At 56.1% G+C, this 24,840-nt stretch overlaps 4 protein-coding genes across 4 annotated transcripts; 1 reads left to right on the top strand and 3 right to left on the bottom strand.

Annotated features, from left to right (window-relative positions):
* Positions 1-432: 432 nt before the first annotated feature.
* EMWEY_00033930 (hypothetical protein, conserved) lies at positions 433-2,337 on the bottom strand (the record flags this gene model as incomplete). The annotated part of the gene is made up of 1 exon (XM_013481902.1): positions 433-2,337. The coding sequence occupies one exon, from the start codon at positions 2,335-2,337 to the stop codon at positions 433-435; it is 1,905 nt and encodes a 634-aa protein (XP_013337356.1).
* Positions 2,338-3,276: 939 nt separating this feature from the next.
* Positions 3,277-6,045, top strand: EMWEY_00033920 (hypothetical protein, conserved; the record flags this gene model as incomplete). The annotated part of the gene is made up of 1 exon (XM_013481901.1): positions 3,277-6,045. One exon carries the CDS (start codon positions 3,277-3,279, stop codon positions 6,043-6,045), a length of 2,769 nt encoding a protein of 922 aa, XP_013337355.1.
* Positions 6,046-9,191: 3,146 nt separating this feature from the next.
* EMWEY_00033910 (hypothetical protein, conserved) lies at positions 9,192-11,977 on the bottom strand (the record flags this gene model as incomplete). The annotated part of the gene is made up of 6 exons (XM_013481900.1): positions 9,192-9,534; positions 9,731-9,810; positions 10,044-10,153; positions 10,396-10,607; positions 11,116-11,541; positions 11,859-11,977. 6 exons carry the CDS (start codon positions 11,975-11,977, stop codon positions 9,192-9,194), a joined length of 1,290 nt encoding a protein of 429 aa, XP_013337354.1.
* A 2,062-nt stretch (positions 11,978-14,039) lies between these two features.
* EMWEY_00033900 (ARID/BRIGHT DNA-binding domain-containing protein, putative) lies at positions 14,040-23,189 on the bottom strand (the record flags this gene model as incomplete). The annotated part of the gene is made up of 13 exons (XM_013481899.1): positions 14,040-14,252; positions 14,555-16,891; positions 17,125-17,384; positions 17,486-17,588; positions 17,861-17,922; positions 18,100-18,207; positions 18,340-18,577; positions 18,735-20,483; positions 20,578-21,221; positions 21,600-21,706; positions 21,811-22,235; positions 22,671-22,820; positions 23,106-23,189. 13 exons carry the CDS (start codon positions 23,187-23,189, stop codon positions 14,040-14,042), a joined length of 6,480 nt encoding a protein of 2,159 aa, XP_013337353.1.
* Positions 23,190-24,840: the final 1,651 nt, after the last annotated feature.

Genomic DNA, 24,840 nt, shown 5'->3' with positions numbered 1-24,840 from the left:
ATATATATATATAACCATTGACTTGAAGGCAGCGGTGTGTCGAGCCAAAGAGTTTACAGTCTACCAAAGATACAACAGACAAAGGACTGGAATGCTACTAAAGCAGCAACACCGCACTTGCAGCAATACAGCAACACTGCTGCAGCGGCCAGCGACACTGCTAAAGCGGCCAGCAGCAGAACACTGCTGGGGCAGGAACACCGCTGCAGCAGCAAGTGATGTGTGGGGAGAACATCTGACTCTCCTCATCAGGGTCTAGTGCTCCTCGAGCCACAGCTGTTGTTGCTGCCGCTCCTGCAGGTGCAGCCGTTCCCCGTACCAGCAGCTAATGCTACTGTCGCAGGAAACATAACTATGTGTGTTCAAGTGGTTGACCTGTTGGAAGATGGTTAACTCCGTTTTCACCGCAGAGGCGAGGACAAACATCACCAATCAAGCACTCCTCAAGCTGTTGCTGCTGCTGATATTGTTGAGGGTTTGCTGGAGATTCGCAAACCACTCACGGGTCTGGTCAAGCGGCGCCTGCAGGAGTTTGTGTTTCTCTAAGAGACCTGCAGCAGTAATGCTAGAGATGTGCTGCTCCGCTTCAGCAGCTATTTGTTGCTCTCTAAAGGCGCCGATTTTAACTATAATACTCATGGCGCGATCGAGGAGGTCTTGCTTCTCCTTTTCGACAATCTTCTGCTTCTCCTCGGACTCAGAAGCAGCTGTCTTAAAAGCTGCTGCTTCTTCCACAACATCCCCGCATGCGCTGTGTAACTGCACCAGGACCTCCTCTGCAACTTCCCCTGGACCCTCAGGCACTGATCCTTCGGCGGTGGCAGCAGCAGCAACGACGGCAGGTGCAGCAGTAGCAGCAGCAACAGCAACAGCAGACTTCGGCGAGCCTGAGGCCTTTTGATGCTGCAACGTGCAGCCACGGTGTGAAAATACAAACTCCACGTGTTGCAGCGTCGTTGCTACTCTCTCTGTAACAGCAGCAAACCGTTCGCCTGCAGTTGTTCCATCACCCAAGGAACTCCGTACACGCTCGGACCACAGTTTCGCCCAGTTGCTGCAATCTCGTAGCTCCTGCAGCAGTGCTGCTGCTCTCTGCTTGCTCTCTGCTACTTGTTGATGCACCTTCTCCTCCTGTTGCTGCAGCGCAGCTCTAGCAGCTACTGCCTCACCCTCCAGCTGCTGCCATCGCTGCAGCATCAGCCCAGCAGCACCAAGAAGCGAAACCACGCGACCGCGCAGCCGCGCCTCCTCACCACCCTCCCCAGAAGCAGCAGCAGGTCGTTCTCTGCCACCTTTGGTGTCCCCGCGAGAACCGTATACGTTCCATTCTGTTGCTGTGGCTTCCAACCAGCTGAGTGCACCAAGGAAGTCTCCCTCCTTAGGAATGCGCTGTCCCGAAGGCGAGTCACGTTTCTCCTCCTGCACTAGCTGCTGCCTGTCGGCCAGCAACTGCTGCAGCGAGCGTCGAGCCACCTCTTCGGTGTATGATGCATCACCCAGGTGTAGCAGCAGTAGCTGCAGCTCTCTGCTCGCTTCTCTGCATGTATTCTCTAGTGTGGGGAGCCCAATGGTTGCTGCTGCGGCCTCCGCTTCTTTTTCTTGCTGTTGCTGCAACCCCTCTTCCCCTGCCGCTGCTGCTGCCTGGAGATCTCGTACCAGAGTCTGCAGCTTCTTCTCAGCAGCAGCAACCTGTTCTTCTCGTGTTATTTTTTCTTCTGTAAGTGCCTGGATGTGGGTCTCTAGTGCTGCTGCTGCTGCTCTGTCTGCTTCGAGCTTCTTTACAGTATTACCCAGCAACACCTTATGAACCTCAAGGCTCTTTTGTTTCTCATCCTCTCTAGATGCCCCTCGCATAATCAAATAGACAGCAGCAGACAAAATACACCACAACACCACCTGCATGGACAGCTGAGGCCTGCCCTGTTCCCCCCCAGCAGCATCTTCGGCCGCCTTCTCCTGCTCCGCCTGCAGCTCAGCACCAACCAAGTCATCCACATCTTCGTCTGTTTCGCTGCCTTCCTCTTCGTCTACACTATCATCATCGTAGTATACGAACCCTGTACGCATCCCGCCGCCTCTTTGGGGGGGTCCAGCAGGGCTGCTTAGAGGCTCCACCCCTGGCGTTCCTCCGGAGGAGATTGTGAGCTCATCCCCGTCTTGCTCACTTTCAAAGGCCTCCCGTGCATGGCTGCCACTTGCTGCTGGTTCTGCTGCAGCAGCAGCACCACCGAGCAGCAGCAAGGATCCCAGCAGCAAGCCACTCAATGAAAACAACACCCACAAACTCCACACACCTGAGCAGCGGGGAGCCCTCGGAAGAACACCAAGCAACGCCATAGGAAACGACTCTACACAAAACCCCAGACAATATCCAGCCCCACCACTCACAGCTGCTGCAGCTGCTGCGTCTGCAGCAGCAGCAGCTCCACCAGCGGCAGCTCCTGCAGTGGCTCCTAAAGCACGGGAAGCTCCTCCAGCAACAGCTCAAATAGAAGCAGCTTTTGCTGCGGCAGAAACAGCAACAAATTTAGAGAGCCGACAGCAAGCCCCCCTCTCCTCCTCTACACCAACCGTTGGAAGCCGCTGCGGCAGCAGCAGAGCCGCGGGCTCATTGGACGCGGATACCAGGAGGCAGGGGGCAGTAGCAGCAAAGAATAAGAAACTAGTAAACCCACAAACAAATAACAATGCAACTCCGGGTGGAGCGAACGTACACTCGAAGCCCAAGCCAAGAACCGCTCTGCTCCACAGGGCTCCGCAGCAACGAGGAGCCCCGTTGGTGCTGCTTTTCCTGCTTCTCGGTAGAAGGAAGGTAAATAATGTACGGGCAAAAAGGAATGTTTCAGCTGTTTCCTCTCCTTCCCACGACAAAACAGACAAAGGAACAGACACCAGAAGCAGCAGCAGCAATCCATTAGAGCAGTGGCATAGCAGCAGCCGCCTCCCGCTCCTGCTGCTGCTGCTCATGTATAGGCTGCTGCAGCTGCTGCTAGAGAGGCTGCTGCTCGTCTTCTTCCCCTGCGAGGTTGGCTCCTCCGTCGATTTGGTTGGTGTTTTGTTTGTTTATTGAAAGATTTTTCTGGTTTATTTTGTCTGTTTGTTCCTCCCGTCAGCTTCTCGAGGGCCTCCGGAGCCTCCGTGGCCTGGGCTGCGCTCTGCCTGTTCGGGTTGCGGTGGCCTCTACACTGGTACAGGTGCTACTGTTGCTGGCGCTAGTGCTGGTGTTCTTTTTGAAGATGCCATTTGCGTAGTTTAATGCGTGTTCTCCTCAAGACCATGGGGTTTGTCTCTGGCTTGCCGGGCCCCATGCTCTCGCTGGGTTTGATCCTCACTTGTTGCTGGTTGGTAGCAGCAGCAGATGGTGCTCTTGTTGGGGCTTCTGAGGAAGACCCTTTGGTCTCTGCCTGGGCAGAAGGAGAAGGGCTCATTGATGCTGCAGGTAACGTGGAGGTGGAGGCTGTGCCTGATACCGTTGGGGGGGGTAACTCTGCTGTAGCTGCTCCGTTGCAGCTCGAGTCGGGTGCTGCGGGGCAGCGGCTTACTGCATCCGTTGGCGCTGTTACTGTTGGTGTCTCTGCTTTTCCAGCTAGTCCACCTGTTGCTGGTCCACCTGCTGCTGGTCCAGCTGCTGCTGGTCCAGCTTCTACTGGTCCAGCTGCTGCGGGTTCAGCTTCTGCTGGTCCCGCTGCTTCGGGTTCAGCTTGTGCTGGCCCAGCTGCTTCTGGTCCAGCTTCTGCTGGTCCAGCTGCTGTGGAGGATGAGCCCGTTACCCCCAGCAGAGCGCCGCCCGAATCCCCTGGAAGAGAAGGTCTTAGAGTGGGTGGCGCCTTTGGTGAGGAAGAAGCAGAAGAAGAGGAGGAAGATGACGAAGATGAGGAAGATAGCGAAAGCGAATGGGCAGTGCGCTGGGCAGACGAAGAGGGCGGAACACTTCACGAGGTTTTCAGCTTCGAGGTCCAGGACGACGATGAGGAGTATTCTTCAGGCGAACTGCGCAAGAATGAAGCAGCAGGAAGAGGAGTTGGACCTGGTGGCACTAACAAGAAGGATGTCCCTCGCCTGCCGCCTGCACCAGAGCGAGGCATTCTTGTGGGGCCCCTTCCAGGCCCCCAAAGCATAGACTGGGAATTATTGTTTGAAGTGTGGGATTATGACGAAGACCCATACACCCCAACGGAGAGTTCTTTAGTTGCAAATATATCCGGTTTGCAGGAAATTAAACGGGCGCTCCCGCCGAAGGTTATTTATGCCGTCGTGCTGCTTGTTCTGCTGGCTTCTGCGCTTTCCAATCCCATTGCAGCAGCTAAGAATGCTCGAATTGCTGCAACTCGTAGAGAGATTGCTGCAGCCAAAAGGGAGGGCCATGCTCTTGCTGAGAAGACAAGGCTGCTGCAGGAGGCTGCTGCTGCTCTGCAGGCAGAAGGAGCAACACTTGCTTCGCTGCTGGCCCAGCAGCAGCAATCCATAGATTCCCTCGAACAGCTGCACGCAGCTGTTGCTCCTCCTACTGATGCAGATCTGCAGGAGCACCAGCAGCAAGACCAACAGCGACACCAACAACAGAAACGGCACAACCGTCGTCAGCAGCAGGAACTGCAGCAGCTGCAGCAGCTGCAGCAGCAGGACTTCGGGGCCGACTGGGGGCTACTCTCAGATCCTGTCGACTTCCGTCTTCGCTCCGTAAGGACTTGGGGCTCCTCTAGAGTTTTTGTTGAGATGGAGCTGCAACGCCTAGCTACTGCCCTTGCTGCACAGATTCAACCGCAAGAGCAGCAGACAGAAGCGACGGAAACAGCAACGCCATCAGCGACAACTAAAGCGGCTGCAACACCAGCAGCGGGACACATTGCTCAGGACGGAGCAGAAGCTGCAGAGCCACCGGCCGGTGAAGCATCTCCAGCAGGAGACTCAACTGCAGCAGCAACAACAGCAACAACAACACCGCGGCCACCACCACCACCAGCGGAAGCAGGAGTGCAGCAGCTGCTGCTAGGCAAGGAGGGGAGAGGAGAAGTGGGACGTTTGCTACAGGGGACACGTACGGTGTTAACTGCTGTGCAGGCAGCAGCAGCAGGAGGAGCGGGTTCTTCTTGCAGCGTTAGGAAGGGACAGAAGCTGCTGGTGTACGGTTTACTGGTGCTCAGGCAGCAGGAGCTGCGGCGTCAAGCAGCAGCCTACCAGTCGCAGTTGAAGCAACTTTCTGAGGCTGCTGCTGCATCAAAGCCGGCGCTGGTGCGGCATCGGCAGGCGGTCTTGGTTGCCATCAGCAAATACCTAAAAACAGCGAGAGAGGCCTTGTCTCTGCAGGCGGAAGTTAGCGCAGCAGCTGCTGCCGCGTCTACTGCTGCCAATGCGGAGACAGCATCAGAGATGGAGACAAGGACAGAGACAGAGGCCAAGACGCAGGAGAAGGTGGGGACAGAAACGGAGGCGGGGCCAGAGGCGGAGCTAAAGGAAGAGGGGGAGGGAGTTGAAGAGGAACGTCCAGCCGAGCAGGATGCTAGTTTAGCCGAAGATGCCGCTGCTGCTGCTGCTGCTGCGGCGGCGGCTGCGGCGGCGGCGGCGCCGAAGGCCGAGGCAGCGGCGGAGGCATTTGGCAAGTTCATAAAGCACCTGAATTTAGAGGATTTGAGCTCAGCAGCGGAAGTGCTGCACCAGCCGGCCAGCAGCAGCTCAGCAGCGAAGCTTGCTGCTGCAGTAGCAGATGCATTGCGTGCAGCAGCTCCGGGGTTTGCTTCAGCAGCAGCAGATGAGGCGATGCTGCAGTTTGCACTTGCTGACCTGCGGGAGCACACAGATGCAGCAGAGCAGCAACTGCTCGGCACGAAACTAAGGGATTCATACGGGAGGCTCAAGGCGAGGCAGCGGCAGCTGCTGCAGACCCTCAAAGCTGCTCTCAGAGAACTTTCTGCTGCTGCAGCGGATGCTGCAGTCCAGCAGGAACGATCCAAGGTGTTTAGTGATGCTGCAGCGAATGCGATGGAGGGACTTAGTGCTATTAACTCCGTCATCGCGCAGGCTAGACAAGAGGCTATACAGGCCTGAAAGCCTGCTGCAGCAGGTGCTGCAGCTGCAGCTTGTATTGCAGCAGTAGCAACAATAACAGCAGTGGCAGTTTCAGAGGCAGCCAAACGCCTCTCAGGGGCTTCGCGTCTCGGTTATGAGACGTTAGGGGCCGCTTCAAGATAGCGCGGCCTGCTGCTGCTGTCCCCGCAGCAGGTGCTGCAGCAGGAGCTGCAGCAGCAAGAGCAACAGAGAACTCTAAACAACAGCAGCAATCCTGCGAGCAGCGGCAAGGGTATAGAGGGGAAGAGCGCTCAAATTGGGCGGTGTACAAAGCCAGAGATACGGAGGGCATGTCGTAGGACTGAAGTAACAGGGCAGTCAGTAGCAGCTGCAACAGCAATGACAGCAGCAGCTGCAACAGAAACTGCAGCAGCATTTGAACAGCTTGGATTAGTTGTTCGATGCAACGCATGCTACACAGGGGGGAGCGGATTTCAGGTTAGGAAAACAAACAGGAGCGGTGTTGCTGTTTGCTTTCTTGCTGCAGCAGCAGCAGCAGCCTGCGGTGGTGCACACAGGGTGCACACAGCTTAAAGCCTTAGGCTGTGTTGTGTGTGACACAGCAACGTCTAGGCTCCCTCGTTTTAAACGTTGAGGCTGCTGCTGTGTCTGCTGTGCGGTTGTCGAATAAGTATGCCTGCCCCCTCTTGTCCTCATCCGACCAGGTGTTCGACACTCGCGTGCATAGTGGCCCATGCCTCCGAAGTTCCGACAGGTTGCGCCAGGCTTGCGCAACTTCGGATCGCCGGTTGGACAATTCGTAGCCGTGTGCCCCTTGCTTTTACACTGGTAACCATTTCTGTTTGGTCACCCGATACTTGGGTGTACTGTCTAATCCCAGTAGACACTGGCTCACGTGGAAACTCCGCTGCTCTTCCTGCCAGACTATGTTAGAATTCGCGTTCCCGCCTACGGAATTCCTCCTGTGCGGCTCCCCACGGGGCGGCGATAGCGGCTAATGCGTTGTATGCACAATTACTGAATTTTATCGTACCTCGCTGTGTAACGGCCCATCTCAGCTCAGCTGGTATATTCGTTAAGAAGTAACCAACTAAGTCTTCTGCCGACAGCTAGGCTCCCCGAACCGAGATTCATCCGAAGTTAGCAGGATAGGTGCTGCAGTCCGCAGTCCATTTGCTAGCTGCCATTTGGTGAGTGTTGCTAGATCTACCGTGCAGAATCTTTTTACTAGTTCCTGTTTAACTAGCGACCAATCAGTCTTGCCCGTGCCGGATTGTTGCAGGTCCGTCCAGCAGTGTAGGGCGTCCTCATCGAGGTATTCTCCAAGCTCGTCACCCCAGAGCTCTGATGGAAGACCCGTCTTCCAGAACCGTTGCTTAATAAATATCAAAAACGGTTGCATGTTATAGCCCTTCTCTCGAGGGATAGGCGGTGCTGGTGAGGAGGTGGACCGCTGCCACCCATCTGATGAAGACAGTCCTGCAGCCGTTCTATTTATTGCTTTAATTTCGCCATTTCATAGGGCTGTTGCCTTTGGTTTTTTTGGTTCCAACATTGGAGTAAGTTTTCGTTGATTCCCGCAAGGTGGACATTCGGCTCGATGTTGGGCCAGGTGCACGTATCACCCACCCGTTACGTGCACGGCGTTTATCTCCCTGAAGCTTGCTCTCAGAGGTCCCCAGGTCCGTCTACTGGAGTTGTTTGTGTGAAATAAGAGCGTTGGTTTTTTCATTTAATTTAATTTCCCGGAACAGCCCCCAAATGTAGTGAACAGCTGGTCTACACTGTTGCTACATGAGACCACCACGCAAAGCTGAATAGGTGCACACACTTTAACCAGATACCAAATCTACGATTCTCGCCGTAACCACCAATAGCCACAATTAACAACCAAATATACAATCCAGTCCCTATTATTGTTAGGAAAGAAAACCCAGAAATAATAATACTGATGCCCGACCCTCGCCGAGGGCCAGGGTCTCTGTAGTGCGCAGCCGTCCCAAGCTGTGCCTACTTATGATCTCGTCCTGCCAGGCTTCCTAACTATTACTTCTGACTATCCAAATCCTCAGGAGTCTATGCTGCAAGTTCCAACTCATGTTAAATTACATTTGTTAACTAAGGGGTGAGTTCATAGAGTAAAGGAACTGTGTTCCGCTTCGATCCCGGTCGTGGCTCGGTGTCAGTGCCCAACCTACAAGATGACCGGGGGATATCAACGGTGACGACACACTCAGGAGCCTGACCTATAACTACCATCCACCAAAGTCGTACTTATAGGCATAATACTCCTATACTCCTATATAGTAGTAATTCTATTTCTTTTCCAATTAGATCTCTAAAGGCCCACCTGGTGCCCAAGTAGTGACTAGGTATTACGCTACACTGCCGACAGTGGCAGCTGGCGGGGGTAATCGTACTAACCTAAGGCTCCAACTACGGCACTCGATTCCACGGCAAACGGCCGCTGTGCGTTACACCGTGCGTTGTACCACCGTAACGTCATCCACAGTTTCGCCCTCATCGCCGCCCGCCTAGACGATATCCAAAAAAAAAAGTTAATAACTCATTTGGTCGGAGAGTGACGATGTAAATGCAAGAACCTCATTAGCAATTGCCGCCACCTCATGTACTCGCCTCCGCTGATTTCGACTTGACAACTTATGCGAGTGACACAGCAGATGCGTTGATGTTTTCTCAGCAAGCCATTAACTGAAAAACGTGCCAGAGTGTCGCCTTCTATTCACACCGCTCACCCGAGAGAGACCAGCAATACCCCGTGCCCAGGAGAGAGCTATGCGCGGTCTGGTGGGAGGTAAGAGAGGGTCAACATTACGGTTACGGCAATTACTCCACTGTTCAGACTGATAACTAACCCTTGATGCACCTGACAAACGATTTTCCAGACTATGATATTGGAAGAGTTCTTCGATGGTATGGCAGGCTCACGCAGTGTGACTTCACAGTGAGGTATCCAGCGCATTACCAGCGTGGCCATTCCACTGCAGCCGCTGCATGCGCGCTGCCATCAAACCTCGAAAATTCAACTCCCGACGGTCTGCCGCTTGGGAACTCCACTGGGGAATACGCGTCGCTGTCAAAACGTGTACACGCAAGCCAGACGCGCACAGCAGCAGCAACGGACCCCAAAATCTTCACAAAGACTACGTGTGCGCTGTCGCAACACCTTTCGTGCCATTTTCCTTTCTCGGTGACTTGACTTGAGCTGCAGCAGCAGCAGCAGCACAAGCCTTTTCGCGCTTTTTGAGGACAGACGCCCTTTCTGCTGCATCGGCATCATGTTGGTGCACTTTCCGCTTGCTTAAACGCTGCACTGCAGTGTTGTCTGCGACGTCTGTTACTCCACATCCTAGTACTGTTTGTGCGTCGTCTGTCTTCGCCACTCCTTCTGCTTCAACGCTCTGTGCAACAACAAGTGGCCCTGAGCCCCGTGCCAACAACGAGCCGCGTATTGCGACGCGGTCACCATTGTGCGATTTAGGAACCCTGCAGCAGCGGAACCGGAAGCAGATGAAGCAGCAATTGGGTCTGATGCATTTCGTGGAGCACGTTCGTGCAGAAGAAAATGGAGCAGCAGGAGCAGCACCTCGAGCGATCCTGCAGTCCCCGGCCGTGCAAAAAACAGACCTCAGCTGCTGCTCTTACTACTTATGCTGGATCCGTAGTCGACAAAGCCACTCACTCGATAACGTGCATGCGGACGAAGACCTTCTCTGCAATTCGGCGAGTTTTGTCCTTACGGTGTACGTACACCTTCGCTTCCTAAAGCGCTCATACCACGCAAGCAAGTCGGTCACGAACGTGCTAAAGCAGCGCAAATTGGACCCCCAGTAGCAGAAGCAGACCAGTTTTGTCGCCGTTGTGACGCAAACGCCTGCTGCGACCAGTACAGTATTACCCATATGCATGGTGCTGACTATGGATGCGTTTGCTCTCCTTTTTCCACGTGTGCACAGGATGAATGCACACATGCATGCAAGATGCTACATGCTGACCTCTAAATACTCGAATCTGTCTCCCAGGTGCTCCCTGCTGATAATAGCAGTGAAGTGGCCCAGCCACAGCAACCGCAAGACAGCCGGCCGCACCGTCTGGGCCTCGCAAGCTGCGTCTCAAACACAATCACACAGACAGCCAGGTGTGCATACACCCCAGATTGCAGCGTAGCTCCCCATGCAGACGCAAAAACCTCCAGTTGCTCTTCCTTCTCTTGCTCCTGCTGTTGCTGCTGCTGGTGTGCATGCTACTGCAGCTAGGAAGAGCACAATGTGCTGTTGCCTTTCAGCGGGGCAATCTGCGGGGTATAGGGGGCCCCAGTGCACGAAATCCTGGATTGCATGCACTTACTGATGAGGTCTCCAACTTTGGGCCTGAAAACAAGGGCAGTTGTCTCTACTGAGACAAACACGGTGCCATCGTTGCTGTCTAAGTCCGGCAGCAGGTACCCGAGGGCCCCCCTGCTGCTGCTGCCGCTTTTGCTGCCACTTCTGCTGCTGCTGACCGTTGCTGGTCGCGTCTCAGTAAAGGCCAGCCAAACCCCATCCAGCTCAGGGACAAACCTGAAAAATCAAGCCCCAGGAAACGTGTATAAACGACTTCCTCCAGCATGTTCAATGCGACAGCAGCCAGCAAAAGCACAAAATAAACGACCAAACAAAACAGCAGCAGGCTTAGCAGCAGCTTCCGGCCCATTCTCTGATTCAGTGCCATACTTGAAAAGAAAACCCAGGAGGTGTCTGTACACCCCGAGACGAGCGACCTGCCAGAAAGAAGGAGGCAGTATTGCTGTTCCCCTGCAGCAGCACCAGCAGCAGCACATGCACGTGCCAACGAGTGGAACCGCAGCACGTAAAGCAACAGAAGCAAGCGCCTGGGGGGGCCTGGCGCTCAACAAACCCCAATACTTCAGTTCAGATAAGCTGGATGAGCAGATCTAGCCTGCTGCTGCTCCTGCCACATGCATAGCAAGCCATAAGAACTCATTTGCAAAGTCCAATTAGTGCAGCAGCACCAGATCGACCAGGAGTACAAGAGTGCCTTGAAGGGCGGTGCCTCGTGAACCTTCACCTGACACGAACTTGCTCGAAGCATGTGTTGCAGCTGCTGGCTGTTGCTGCCTGCGTATCTGCTGCTTCTACTTGGAGCAACTTGCGCAGTGCAGCATGAGCCGCCTTGAGGTGTCCCAAGTCTTCATGCTGCAGCAAGGCTGAAGCTGCAGCACCTCCTTCTCCAGCAGCAGCTGCAGCAGCAGCACGCACACTTCGGTAGCAGGCTCGAAGCTGCCTCAGAGCTTCAGGGGCCTCCAGGGGCCCCCGTGACACAATTTGCCATGGGACTTGTGCCATGCCTTCTCCGTCAAAGTGCAATATGCATGTCTCCCCTTCCAACCCGCATCCAAAAGCCCCGCTCAGGCGACCCCTGCCGTTCCAGGCAGCCGCGTTGCGGCGCCAGGCGTAAACCACAATCAACAGCCTGCTCAGGCATGCATGGAAGCTGATGCAGGCAACAGTAGCAGGGGCAGCAGCGGGAGCATCAGCGACGACAGCCGCTCCTGTTGTTGCTGGTGAGCTAGAACCTCAGCTTCTAAACTTGCACGGATACTCCCTTTGATGCCCCTGTTGTGCATGGGGCTACTGCTTCTGGCCTGTTCGCCTGGTGCTGCTGCAGTAGTCGGTGTTTCTACGGTTGTTGCCGCTGCAGCTTTTACTGTGGCTGCAGCGGCCGACGGTGACCTTTGGTGCCGCAAGAAGCTGGAACGTTCTATTCTTCAAAAAAATCAGCTTAAATTTGCGATAAAATCTAAGTCGGACAGCAGGAGGTCGCAGGGCCTCGTGTCGGCAGAAGCTGGCTTGGGGTATGTGTGGGGCTGCTCGGTAACAGCAGCGCCTGGTGGCTTCTTCTCGAATACAAAATAAAAATTAAATTCCATATTAATTTTTAGCAAGGCTAAGTTCAGAAGGCAGAAATCTGCAGGGCCTCTGCTGACCACAGCATGCAGCAGGCGCGCGGGGCCCCCGAGGTCCCACAAGCTGCTTGACAAACTAACACACTAAAAGCTACCCTTTACACCACGTTCCAGGGTCTTGAGAACAGTTCTGTTGAGCAGTTAGGCAGCAAGCTCTTGCTTGCCTCCTTTGGTTGCCCTTGACTGAGACAGAAGAACCTCAAGCCGAGCGGACACGACCAAAACAGGAAGCAATGCTGAAGAGCACACAGTATATGAAGGCGTTGTGGAACCAACGGTACTGCTACTGCTGCCTTCTAAACTGTAAACTCAAGACCCTAGATGACTGCAGTCTCGAACCGCGGGGGCATTGACGCTGTCAAGGAAGGACGTTGAGCTCGACTCCACGTTGCAAAATGTTCTCAGTGAGTTCAACAACAGGTTGCAGCAGACTCTCTGGTGTGCACCAACTCTATAGGTACACACCCGCCCCTACCATTGATCTCCTTCTTTGCCGCCTAAAACTTGTGCTCCGAATTCACCCACATTGTCTATCACCAGTGATCCAAAAGTACGACTCCTATCTAGCTAGTATATTGCAGTATCGAAATACAGCAAACAGATTCCACCCAGGGGCGGCCGGGACGACCTTACAGTCAGAGGCTTGATCGGCTCCGGTGTTACGTATGCATGCAGCGCCCAGCCTTACCTTGCTAGCTAGCTAGTTAGCTAAACTTGTATGTATGTCCAGCTGGCTGGGTAGTTATCTGATGCGCTGGCTGGCTGCCTAGATTAGCTCTCATGGTAGGAACGGCGAAAGGCTTGAGGAGAATAGTCTGACTGTGGGAAAATGATAGCTGCCGTGAAATATCCAAGAGGCTACCGAGACACAGGGACACAGAGAGAGAGCGTGGTGTTTCACTGAATTCTTTTGAACACACGAGAATGCGGATGTGGAGAAAAGGCACAGAGAGTGACAGAGTAGGCAGCTCGGGAGAATACACAGAGACAAAGAGAGTCAGAGACGAGGAGAACAGGGCCGGGGAGTTCTTGCTGGTATGTGAGAATGCGTGGCTATCTCTGCTTATCTGCTTCTCCATAAGTCAACGACGTTCACAGAATCAAATACGGCGGAGCATACACCTGCAAACAGAAACCCCGAGTCGGTGTCTCTGCGACAGATCTACTGACGCAATCGTGAATAAGCAAACAGGGAAGAGACAGAGTCTGGTGTCTGTACAAGGACAGCTTGAAACCTCATCCACAAAAGAAAAGGCTGCAAGGCCTCAGGCCACTGTTCTGATGTGAAGCCCTATGCAGCTGCCCCACACGAACTCGGGGGGACCTCAGCTGCTGTAGCTGCTGGTGCTGCAGCTTCTACTGCCGAAGCTGCTGGTGCTGCAGCTTCTACTGCCGAAGCTGCTGCTGCTACTGCTGAAGCTGTTGCTGCTCCTGCCTAAGCTGCAGCAACTACTACACCTGCTGCTCCTGCTGGTGCTCGTGCTCAGATGTTAAACCGCCACCTCCCTAGGAAGGCATCGTCGTTCCGCCGCTGCTGCCGCTGCTGCTGCTACGCCAGCAAACAAAGCGAGTGCTGCTATGTAGCAGGCACGTCTACTTCAGCAGCTACAGCAACAACAGCAGGCTTCTGGCCGACTCGGCACGAGGCTCCCCATTCTCTAAAGCTGCCCACATGCCCCGTGGAAAGCAAAGTAGCGTTTTGGTCAACTGCTACTACCTATGCTGCAGCAGCTGCTGCACTGGAACCAAGAACAGCACCAAGTGTTCCTTGGCTTGCTGCACTCTCTTGTCCTTTTGCTAATGCGCCAAAATGCCGCACATAATCCCCCATCGCCCCATTCCTGGGTGCTGTCCTCGCAGCAGCAGCCACACCAGCATAGGGCCTCTACTGCTGCTGCCGCTACTGCTATAGCGGCAACGTGCACGCTCCAATCCAGCAAAAATGCGTATGCGTACGCACCTGCTGGTGTTCCTCTTCCTGCTGGCGCTGCTGCAGCTCGCGCTACGTGGAGCTGCTGCTGCAGCCTCACGGTTTTGTGACTACCTTGAGGACGCTCAAGTACTCTTGGAAGCCCCCAAGGTTTGCCAACGCCTTCAGCGCTGCTGGTGAGACACTCGGCTGTTGCCGCTGCTGTTCCTGCTGCTGTTGGTGCTGGTGTTGTTGCTCTATTGCAGGTAGCAGCAACTCTCCCACAACAGCCCACAAAGTACCGCTAAAAGGCGTCCGCAGCCAAGCTAGCTGAAGCACAGGCAGCAGCAGCACCAGAAACAGCAGCAGCAACAACTAGAGCGCGCCCCACGCAGCACTTTCTGCAATAGCCAGTTCAACAGCAAGGACGAAGACAGCAAGGACGAGCGGGATTACCTCTCAGGCACGATGTAAGCACAGCTTCGCAAGAGGTGTCGCGACGGCATCAGCAGCAGCAGAAACACAGCAGCAACGCTTGCAAGAGCAACACAACGAAGAGAAACACAAACGAGCCGCAGCAGCAACGCTGCAGCAATAGCTGCAGGAGCAACGGCGGCGGCAAGAGGGCGCACCTCCGTTAACAGTGGAAGGTGAGGCCGCAGCAAAGGCAGCAGTTGCGGGTTTGCTGCTAAAGCCCCAATGCAGCCAACAGCAACAGCTGTCGTGTCGTTGACGGACTCTTCCTCTTCACCTTCGCTCTCTTGATCATCCCAATCTGCCACTGCTGCTGCTGTTGCTGCTGTTGTGGGTGATGGCGTGCCCGACGTGGTCCCTGATGTGGCTTTTCGCCCTGCTGCAGCTGAGGCTGTTACTGCTCCCGTTCCTGCTGCTGGTGTTGATGCCCCTTGCGTCCCCGTCGAGTTACCTAGGGTGTCTGCTATGGTGCTTCCTGCTACTGTTGACTTTGTTGGTGCTGCGCGATGTGCCACCGGGTGCGGTGACTGGAGCAGCTTCTGTTGCTGCCGAAAAACAGGTGGCTGCTGCTGCTGCTGGGGTTGCTGCTGCAGTTGCTGTGGCTGTTGCTGTTGTTGTTGTAGCGGCTGCTGCTGATGCGGTTGCGGCCGATGGTGCTGCTGCAAATGCGCAGGAGCAGGTGACTGCTGCTGCTGCTGTTGCTGCTGCTGTTGATTTCCCTGCATCACAAACTGCTGCTGCCGGGACTGCCGCTGCTGAACCTGTTGCAACGGTGCCATGCCACGCCGTTGCTGCAGCTGCTGCTGTACTTGGCCTACAGCTTGCGAAGGAGACGCACTCTGAAACTGCTGCTGCTGCAGCCACGCCGGCTGCTGCTGCTGCAATTGCTGCTGCTGTTGGTGGAGCTGCTGCTGCAGTAGTATCTGCTGCTGCTGTTGCTGCATCTGCTGTTGTTGTATCTGCTGTTGCTGCACTTGCTGCTGTTGCATCTGCTGCTGCTCAGTTGGTGTACCTGCTGGGCCCAGCGTCGGGGAAGGAGGCCGCGCTGCCCCGAGTTGCTGCGAGTAGTCAAAAGCAAGTGGGGGTCTGGTGGCTTCGCTGTCCTGCTGCTGCTGTTGTTGCTGTTGCTCTATCTGCTCTTGGTGGTGCTGGGGGTGCTGCGGCAGCAGGTGTTGCTGCTGCATGTGCGCCTGCTGCATGTCCTCTTGTGTCAAATGAAATGGCTGCTGCTGCTGCAGGTTCTGTTGCGGCAGCATGGGCTGCTGTGGTGGCACCACGCGGTGTTGCTGCTGTGGCTGCAACACTTGCTGCTGCATTGGCTGCTGCATTGGTGGGCTCGAGAACGGAAGGCGCTGCTGCTGCAGTATATGTTGCTGCTGCAGCTGCATGTGCTGCAGCTGCTGTTGGTGAATATCCACAGGAACAGGTGAAAACGATGGAGCCCCCATCGGTGAAGACTGAAGCAGCTGCTGCTGCATGTGCGGTTGTTGCAGTTGCTGACGCTGTTGCTGAATCTGCTGAGGCTGCATAGGCTGCTGCTGCTGCTGCTGCTGCGCATGCATCAGCTGCTGCTGCTGCTGCTGCGGAAGAACAGGAAGGCTCACACCTTGCTGCGTCACCACCCCCAGAGGTAGGTGCTGCTGTACAAGTGGGGGCTGCGATGGTGTCATCTGCTGCTGGTGAAGAGGAAACTGATGCTGCAGCAGCTGCTGCTGTACGGGCTGTGCATCTTGCTGCTCATCCTCCTCTGCATGCTGCGTCTGTCCCGTTAGCTGCACACCAGATGGGCCTGCTCCCTGCTGTACTGGCACTGGTCCTTCCCGTGGTGGCAGCGGCTGCTGCTGCTGCGGTTGTTGTTGCTGCTGCTGCGGGTGTTGCTGGTGATTTGGATGAGCGAAAGGCTGCTGGTGCTGTGCCTGCTGCAGGAAGTGCTGCTGCTGCTTCTGCTGCTGCAGGTGGTGCTGTTGCGTCACCAGCGGGTCCAACGCAGCAGCAGCAGCAGAACGAGGCCCCCGAGTGTCTCGTCGCGGTAGCATCCTGTTAACGGTCTCCTCTAAGCCTTCAGCGTCGGTTGTATGAGACTGCCCCCCGTGTGCTGCACTGCGGCTGGTGCGCAGCCCAGAAGCTGCTGCGGCAGCAATCGCTTCTGCTGCTATCTGCTGCCTCTCCTCAGCAGGTAGCAGCAAAGAAGGAGCAGCAGCAGCAGCAAGCTGCTGCTGCGGTGGCAGTCGAGGTGTCGCCGAACGTGCCAGACGAACAGTAGCACCGCGCTGCAGCCAAGCTTCTGCAGCAGCAGCAGGCTGCATGTCACCTGGTGCATGCGCAGACCCTGTTGCTGCTGCACATTCCGGCAACCTGCTGTTGCTGTTGCTGAAGTCGTGAGAGGCAGACGCTGCTGCTGCTGCGGCTGCTGCAGAAGCGGCAGCAGACCCCGTGCATGCAGGGCCGATCACCTCCGCCAGCTCCTCCTGAGCAGACAAACGTGCTGCTTCCATCTGCAGCAGAAGATAGCAGCAACCGCAGAAGCAACAGCAGCACACGTGGTAACAGTAGCGCCAGATAATAAAGCATGGCAACTAGGCTTCAGCAGCCACTGCAACTGGAGATGCAGTTGCAGCACGAGAACTAATAGATATAAACAAATGGGGCAAGACGTCAGCAGCGGCCCAAGGAGCAGCAGTTGCACGTGTTGTTGACTCCGCAGCAGCGGCAGGATGTGAAATAATACCATCTTGTGCCGAATGTATCTCAGTAAGGGCGTCAAGAAGAGTTTAGCTGCTGCTTCCGCAGCAGCAGCCTTCGGCAAACCCTCAACAGGGGAATCCGCAACCTGGTCTTTGCTGTCCTGTGCTGCTCCTGCCGCTGCGTCACCTGCTGCTGTTGTTGTAGCTGCTCCTGGGGTGCCATGCGCTTGCACGAGCGCCTCCAGACACGACAGCAGGAGCCGCGGGGGAGCGGTGCACGTAAGGTATAAAAACGATAGTGTTGCTGCAGCAAACCCACAACAACAGCATAGCATCCACATCTGCCACAGGAGTAACAGCGGCACAAGCTGCCGCAGCAGAACAGCAACAGCAGCACCAGCGTACCACGAATGAGAGACCGGGGGATCCTCAGACGCGGCAACTCCACTTCAATTTGCAGAACCGCGGCGGCCACAGACAAAAATACATCCATATGGGGTTTTAATACCTGCCGCAGCACAACAGCAGCACTCCTCAGTATATGAATTAGCCCCGACATAACCTCCCACAAGTGTTGCAGCCACAAGCACTGCTGCTGCCAGAGGCCGTGCTGCTGTAGGTTTCTGCTGTTGCATTGGCTGTTGCTGCAAGTTACTTCTTATGCAGGTGGTGCTGCTGTACTGTAGGGTAATTAGGTTAACAGTGCTGCCATCGCAGCTGCTGCTGGGGCAGATTCTGCTGGAGGTGCTGTTGCTGCCGGTGCTGTTGCGGTAGACACACCGACTGTCTGAAAAGGAGCAACTGAGCAGCACATTCAAATGCCGCCTGCAGAAACTGAAAGCCTGCACGCATCACCACCAACAGAAAAAGCGGCAGACTGATGCAGCTGCCCCAAGCAGCAATGGACAGCAATAGAAAAACTGGTGCGTTATGGCAACAGCAGCAATAACCTGCGCTGCAGATGATGTAGCGCAGCGGTGAACTAGAGGAGACGCCAGCGCAAACAGCAGCAGTCGCACCAGCAGCAGCAATAGTCACAGTAGCACCAGCTGCAAGAGCAGCTGGCACGGCTGCCGCCCCAGCAGCAGCCATGTCAGGGCAAACAGTTGCAGCAGCCACAGTGGCACCTACGAAAGTCCCAGTAGCAGCGGCCACATGACCAGCAGTCGCAGCAGCAGCAGCTACAGCATGACGAACGGCAGTAGAACCAACAGCAGCAAAGTGATCCCAGGAGCAGCAACAGCAGCATTCCCCGTTACCTTTGGCACTAAGAAGACACCTGGGGAGGCGGAGCCCCGCTTCAGCCTGGAGGCCTCGCAACAGCCGCGCAAGCGACGCAGCAGCGGCGAGACCTATCCATGATTCTTCCGGCTGCTGCTGCTCATGCTCACGCTGCTTCTGTCTCTTCCCCTGCTGCAGCTTATCTTGCTGCTGCTGATCACTGCCAGCACGCGAACTCCACGAGACACCAGGGCACACAGAAGGAGAAGGAGGCAGCTGCGGAAGTAGCGCATGCACAAATGAACGAAATGTTTCTGCTGTGGTTGCTGGCGGTGCTCATTCTTACGATTGTTCTGCTGCTCTATGCACCAATTTTCGTCCTGTTCGTGCGGTTGCAGACTATGGTGGTGATGCTGTTGCTGCTGCTTCGTACCAGTGACACAATTGCAGAGAATGCCTTTGCCGCGCTCGTTGCTGTTGAGAGAAAAGGCGAAAGAGCCTCCGCTTCTGACGCGAAGTCAAGGAACAGCATCTGCTGCAGTCTCTGTTGCTGCTGCTGCTGCCGCGTTGTTGCTGCTGCTGCTGCTGCTGCAGAAGCACCCAGGCTAGTGTACGGCCCCACAGCAGCAGCAGCATCAGCTGCAGCCTCTTCTTCGGCAACAATTTGCTCACCCAACCTGCTAACAAGTGGAGTGAGGGCAGATGCAAAAGGAGGCCCCAGCTGTTGCAGCAGCCTCAGCACCACGAAAATGCGCCGGCTGCTACTGTCTACATGCAGGCCGCACGCCCTGAATATTGCCGCCGCTCTGCTCATCAGCTGCATCTGCTGTGGCCGAGAAATGCTCTGCAGAGCTTGCTGCAACGCGTCAGCGATGGCCTTCGCCGACACCCCAGTGTCTCCTTCTGATGCAGCACCAGCAGCTGCTGCGTCACTGTTGCAGTTGCCTCCACCGCTGTAGCTGCAGTTCGTCCGCGGCGATGTGTACCTCGACCCGCCAGCAGCACTAGGCGTAGCCTGCTTCTGCTGGGGCTGCTGCATATGCACGACGACGAACTCTGTGGCATCCTGCAGCAGCACGGCGACGGAGGAAGGCGGCACCTGTAGCTGCTGCTGCAGCACAGCAGCAGCTACAGCAGCACTAGGAGGCGGGGCGCCCCTCGGGTCTAACATTTTGTTGCGTTGCTGCTGCTGCACTGCCCGATGTGCCTTGTTGTGGCCGCCCTGCACCCGGGAGGCCCCTGCTGGAGTCTCTTGCTGTTGTTTCTGTTGCTGCTCTTCCTGCTGCTGCTGCAGTGTGTCAGCAGGAGGCTCGGCAGGGAGCCCGAAGAGAAAGTTCTGAGTCGGCGTTGGAGGTGGCAGAGAAGCAGCGACAGCGCGGGGCGTATTTACAAGCGGCGTGTCTGTGCTTGCTTCTATCCTTGCTGCTCCAGAAGCTGCTGCTGCTTTTGGTGTGGGGCTGCCGCTACGACTCGCCGCGAAAGCCTCTTCCTCCTCTGTTCGCATCCGTTTAGCTCCCGCTGCAGTTGCTACTGCAGTGTTTGCTACGTCAGCGAACGCTCCCCTCTTCGACTGTCGCTGCTGCTGTGGCTGCTGCGAATCCGGTGTCTGGAGACCGAGCATGGTCTGCAGCTGCAGCAGCTGCCGCAGCTCCCACCTAGTGCTGTAGCTCATTAAGGCCTCCACAGGAGAGGAATGATCTCCCCTTGCTGCTGCCGGTGCAGAGCTGTAAAGTGCGGCTTCCTTTTCGTCAATCAGGCCCTGCAGAAGTTCTGCCGCTGATGCTTTCACAAACGCCTCTGCTGCAGCAACAGGATCTGCTGCTGGAGTTTCTCCTGCTGCTGGAGAGTAGGCCGATGCAGCCACTGATGCCCTCGCTGCAGCGGCGGCTGCACGCGTCGCTGCTGCTCCAATTAGACGTTCCGCCCGCAGGGCAGCAACAGCAACACAGTCCACTGCCGACAACAGCGCAGCCGCAGCAGCCTTCAAGCTCTCACCCTCCTCCTTCAGCCGCTGCTCCTTCAGTGGGCCGCCCCAACACTCAGGGAACCCCCCAGTACTGCTGCTGCTGCTCCCGCCGCTGCCGCTGCTGGTGACGCCTGGCAGAGACGGCCGAGGCGACGCCTCCACTGGCGACTCCGGGCGGCGAAAGACTCGGCCTTGCCGCGTCAAGGCCCCGCCAACCTGCGAACGCACCAAACACTACACCTTACACCCTAAACCCTAAAGCCCAAACCCTGAAAGCTAAACGCTAAGCGTTGAGACATAATGCAAGTACCTCGCTTGAATGGTCTTGTTCCTCTTCCTGATCTATCCAGTCTGCATCACTGTCAACGAGGTCTTCTGCTTCTTCAGCAGCAGCTGCTGCAGCTTCTAGCGCCGCAGTCGCGTGGCTGTTGCTGTTGCTGTTGCTGTTGCTGCGCTGTATCGCAGCAGCGGCCAGCAGCAGCGGCCCTAGGGAGGCCCTCGTAAAGCCGGCAAGGCTGAGTCTGTTTTCGACAGGAAGCAGCAAATTTGCGGAGACAGCACTGGCTAGCTGTAGGGCATGGAGCGCAAGGAGGGGACCAAGCTTGCTACCGCTGCTGCTGCTGCTGTTTGCTGCCGCCCAGGGAGCGCCGGGTAGCTGCAACAGCTCTGGCTGTAGCAAGTCCATCGGGTCCAGCGGCGCTACTGCTGCTGCTGCTCGTTCTTCTGCGGTTGCTGCAAAGTTGTATATACAGCCAAATAGCAGCGGAAGATCTACAGGAGGAGCGCTCGGTTGATGTAGAGAGAGAAGGCGCTCCCTGCATGAAGCAGCAGCTTCCTCCAACAGCAGGCTCACTTCGTACAGCAACCCAGGATGCTGCAGCAGCAGCAAAGCAGCAGCACAAGCAATAACAGACGACGTGCTGATCTCAATACCAACGCGTTCCACAGCAGAGACTGCAGCACCGCAGCAGTATTCAATGAAGACAGCAGTGTGCGGCCCGGTTCCAGCTCCTCCCGCCGCTGCAGCCGCTGCTCCTGCCGCTTGTAATTACCTGTTCTATAGAGATACCCCTGAGGGGCCGCGAGAGGTAATACAGGCAATTAATAGCAAAAGGGAAATCCCCAGGGGCGTAGCGGCGGTCTGCCAGACTCTGGGTGAGACGCCGCACATCTAAGGAGGAGGAGCAGCAACAACAGAAGCAGCGACGAAGCCAGGAAATAAGGGCAATGATGAGTCACCAGTAGCATCAACTCCAGTCAATTCAAACAGCAGTTGTGCGAGCAGCAACACAAGCAGTTTCACCCCAAACCCTAATCCCTAAACCCTAAAACCCTTGCCTGTCGCCGGCCCTAGCTGCCCCGACTCCACAAGATGCCGCCGCCGCTCGCGGGCTGCCATGCGCGCAGCCACCGCTTCGGGAGAGTATTTAGCAGCAAGCCTGAACAAAGCAGAAGCCCTAAACCCTAATCCGTAAATCGTGAACCCTAAGGCCCAATGCTAAGCAGTAGTTCAGTATGGCCAATGATCCCCAGTGTGACAAACCTGTCCCTTCTCCTCATTAGCCTGAAGACATCTACAGCTGCATGCTTCTGCAGAAGCTGCATTCGCTTCTCTGCCTTGACTTTGCTGCTGCTGTTATCGGAGTCGATGCCCTTCCAATGCTGCTGCTCCTGCTGTAGTTGCTGCAGCTGCTGCGGCTGCGGCAGCATATGGTGTTGCTGATGTCGCAAAGGGTGCATGGAGGGGCCAACACCATGCTGCTGCATGAAGCTGGTGTGGCTGGTTGCTGCTGCAGCTGCAGCTGCAGAAGAATATGGTGCAGCAGCAGGGTAAGATCCAACCGCCGGTGCTGCAGCAGCAGCTCGCCGAGCAGCATCTGCCCCCAACGGCTGCAGTTGCTTCCGGAGTTCAGGAGAAATCTTCTCTCCTTCAAACTGCCGAATCCATCGTACATAAAAGCGCTTAACCTGAGCACCCACGGTGTACATATACTTCAAACAAATAGCACCCTTGCATCCCACCTGCTGCTGCTCCAGCTGCTATGCGTCCTACGTCCTGCTGCCAATGCCTCTGCTGCTACTGTGAAGGCAGCAGATGTTGTCACTGCCATGGTTCATCTATCATTGTGGGCTTATGATCGCAACATCAACAACAGCAGCAGCAACTGATGTGCAAACGGCAGCTGCTCTACAGCCCAGAACAGCGAGCTACCATTTAAGCGTAACCCGCGGCGGCGGCGGCAGGAGCAGCAGAACCGAGAGCAGCAGCAGCGACTAGCAGCCACAACCAAAGCAAAGGCAACAGCGGCAACAATGGCAACAGCAGTAGCACCAGCAACACCAGGGGTAGCCATACTACCACCACCACCAGCAGCGGAAGCAGCATCTCCTGCATAAGCTGACCTGTTCGACCTCGTGTTGTGAGGCAGCCTTATCCTTCGGAATGACTCCGAGTTGTTTCCCTAAGAAACTCCACTTATTGTTTTTGTTTATTCGCGGGAAGCCTCCTTGCTCCATCGCCACGACAAACATGTCGTACAAGTCCACGTGCACCTTCACACATCCACAAACACACACACACACACACACACACACACACACACACACACATACATACATACATACAGACACATTCCTACTCCTGCTGCGGTTGTTGTTGCTAGTGTTGGTGCTTCTGGTAGTTCCAATAAGGCTGTTATCAGTGCTGTGGGAAGGGCTGCTGCTCAATCCCCTTTTATGGCTTCAGCGGCTGCTGCTGTTCAATGTCTGCAGGTGAGCGTCAAAGATGTGTTGTTCCCTTGCTGCTGCCGCTGCTGATGAGCCGCTAAAGGAGCCTACCCCCAGGAGTGGGTCTGGAGCCAGGGTCTGTCCCCTCTCCGAGTGGAATGCGGAGAGAGACGAAAAGAAGGTGGCGCGGTCCATGAGGACGCGGCTGCTGTTGGTGCTGCTGCCCACATTCATCCTGCTGCTCCTCCTGTTACTGCGGCGCCTGCTGCTAGTGCTACGGCTGCGGGCTCGGTGGAGCAGGTGCCGCACCTCAGCCGCCCTGTTTGCTGCTGCTGCTGCTGTTGCTGTTGCTGCTGCCGCTGCCGCCGCCGGTGTTGCTGCTGATGCAGCTGCCGTCCCTGCTGTTGCTGCTGATGCTACTGTCCCTACTGCTGCTTGGCTCGGTGGCGCATAAGCTCGGAGCGGCTGCAGCCTGCTGCAGCAGCTGCTGCGAGAGACACTGGGGATGCTTCGGGGCGGCTGCAGCTGCAGTGACGGCAACAAATGCTGCCCCTACTGTGGTTGCAGTCTTTGCTGCCGTTGCTGCTATTGCTGCTGATGCTGCTGTACAAAGAAAAGAGGGCCTGGGGCAGGCCGGTAGCTGCTGCTGCTTCTGCTGGCTAGACAAGGATGCAGCAGCCACCAAGTGACTCTCGGTGTAGGTTACGTTGCTGCTGCTGCTGTTGCTGCAGCAACAGCCGCAGCAGCACGGAGCACCAATCTGTGGGGTTGCAGATGCTGCTAGACAGAATGGCCTTAGTGTTTTCTGTGTGTTGTTGCTGCATAACTTGAGGCTGCTGCTGCTGCTGCTGCTGCATGCAAGGTCGCTCCATCCTTGGGGCGGCGACCGTAGCAGTTGCAGCAACAGCAGCAGCAGATGCTGCTGCTGCCCCCTCCCGGGTCCGTTACACCTCGCGCAGCAGCACACAGCAGCAGCTTCCGCGAATAAAAACAAGCATCACGAAGTCTCCTTTAAACAAGAAATATCTTTCCCCTGCTGTAACCCTGCATAGCATCGGCAGCGGCGGCAGCAGCGGCAACAGCAGCAGCCGGGCCAGCAGCAACTGCTGTTCCAGCAGCAGCAACAGCAACAGCTGCGCAGGCGCCCCAGGGGGGCAGAAGGCCTCTCTTTGCTGCTGTTATTGTTGCTAAGTGTTCATATGGACGCTGTCATTGCTCAAGCGCTTCATAAAACCCATCATCGTCATCGTCAGCTGCAACGCGAGCAGCCTGTTGCAACAGCGGGACCAGCAGTGGGAGGAGCAACGGCAACAACTTGCTTCCCTTTCGCCCAGTCCCACTCCCTTTTCCCAGTCTAACTCATTCACAGCGTTTTTATCTCTGTCTCATCAATCCCGCAGCAGCAGCAGCTGCTGCTGCCGCTCTCGCCGCTGCTGCCGCCGCTACTGCTACGCAGGTGGCCGGGGCATAGTTGTGCGTGCTGCGTGCATCGTGTGGCGCGTAGCAACAGCAGCAGCATAAGGGACAACAGAAGCAACGACAGCAGTCGCAGATGTGTGCAGCTGCCGTGAAGTCGCTGCTGCTGTTGCAGCAGCTCAGGCGGAGGCAGTATCTTAGCCGGGCACATCGTGTGGTGCTTCTTGGGGCAACAGACAGCACCTCAGCAGCAGTAGCAGCAGCAGCCGGTTCGGCAACCGCAGCAGCAACAACAACGACATCGGCTGCACAGGTCAGCAGCTGCACAAGCCCTTCCTTTTTCCTGCATCCTCCGTGGCACGTTCATCAGCAGTCCCGCTGCGCGAGCAGCAGCAGCACTAGCAGCATATTGAGTGGCAGTGGATATGGG

Source organism: Eimeria maxima, genomic scaffold (assembly GCF_000499605.1).
Source record: "Eimeria maxima Weybridge genomic scaffold, Emw_scaff458, whole genome shotgun sequence".
Taxonomy (NCBI): domain Eukaryota; phylum Apicomplexa; class Conoidasida; order Eucoccidiorida; family Eimeriidae; genus Eimeria; species Eimeria maxima.
Note: the sequence above shows the minus strand (reverse complement) of the source record. Positions and strands in the feature narration are given on the sequence as shown.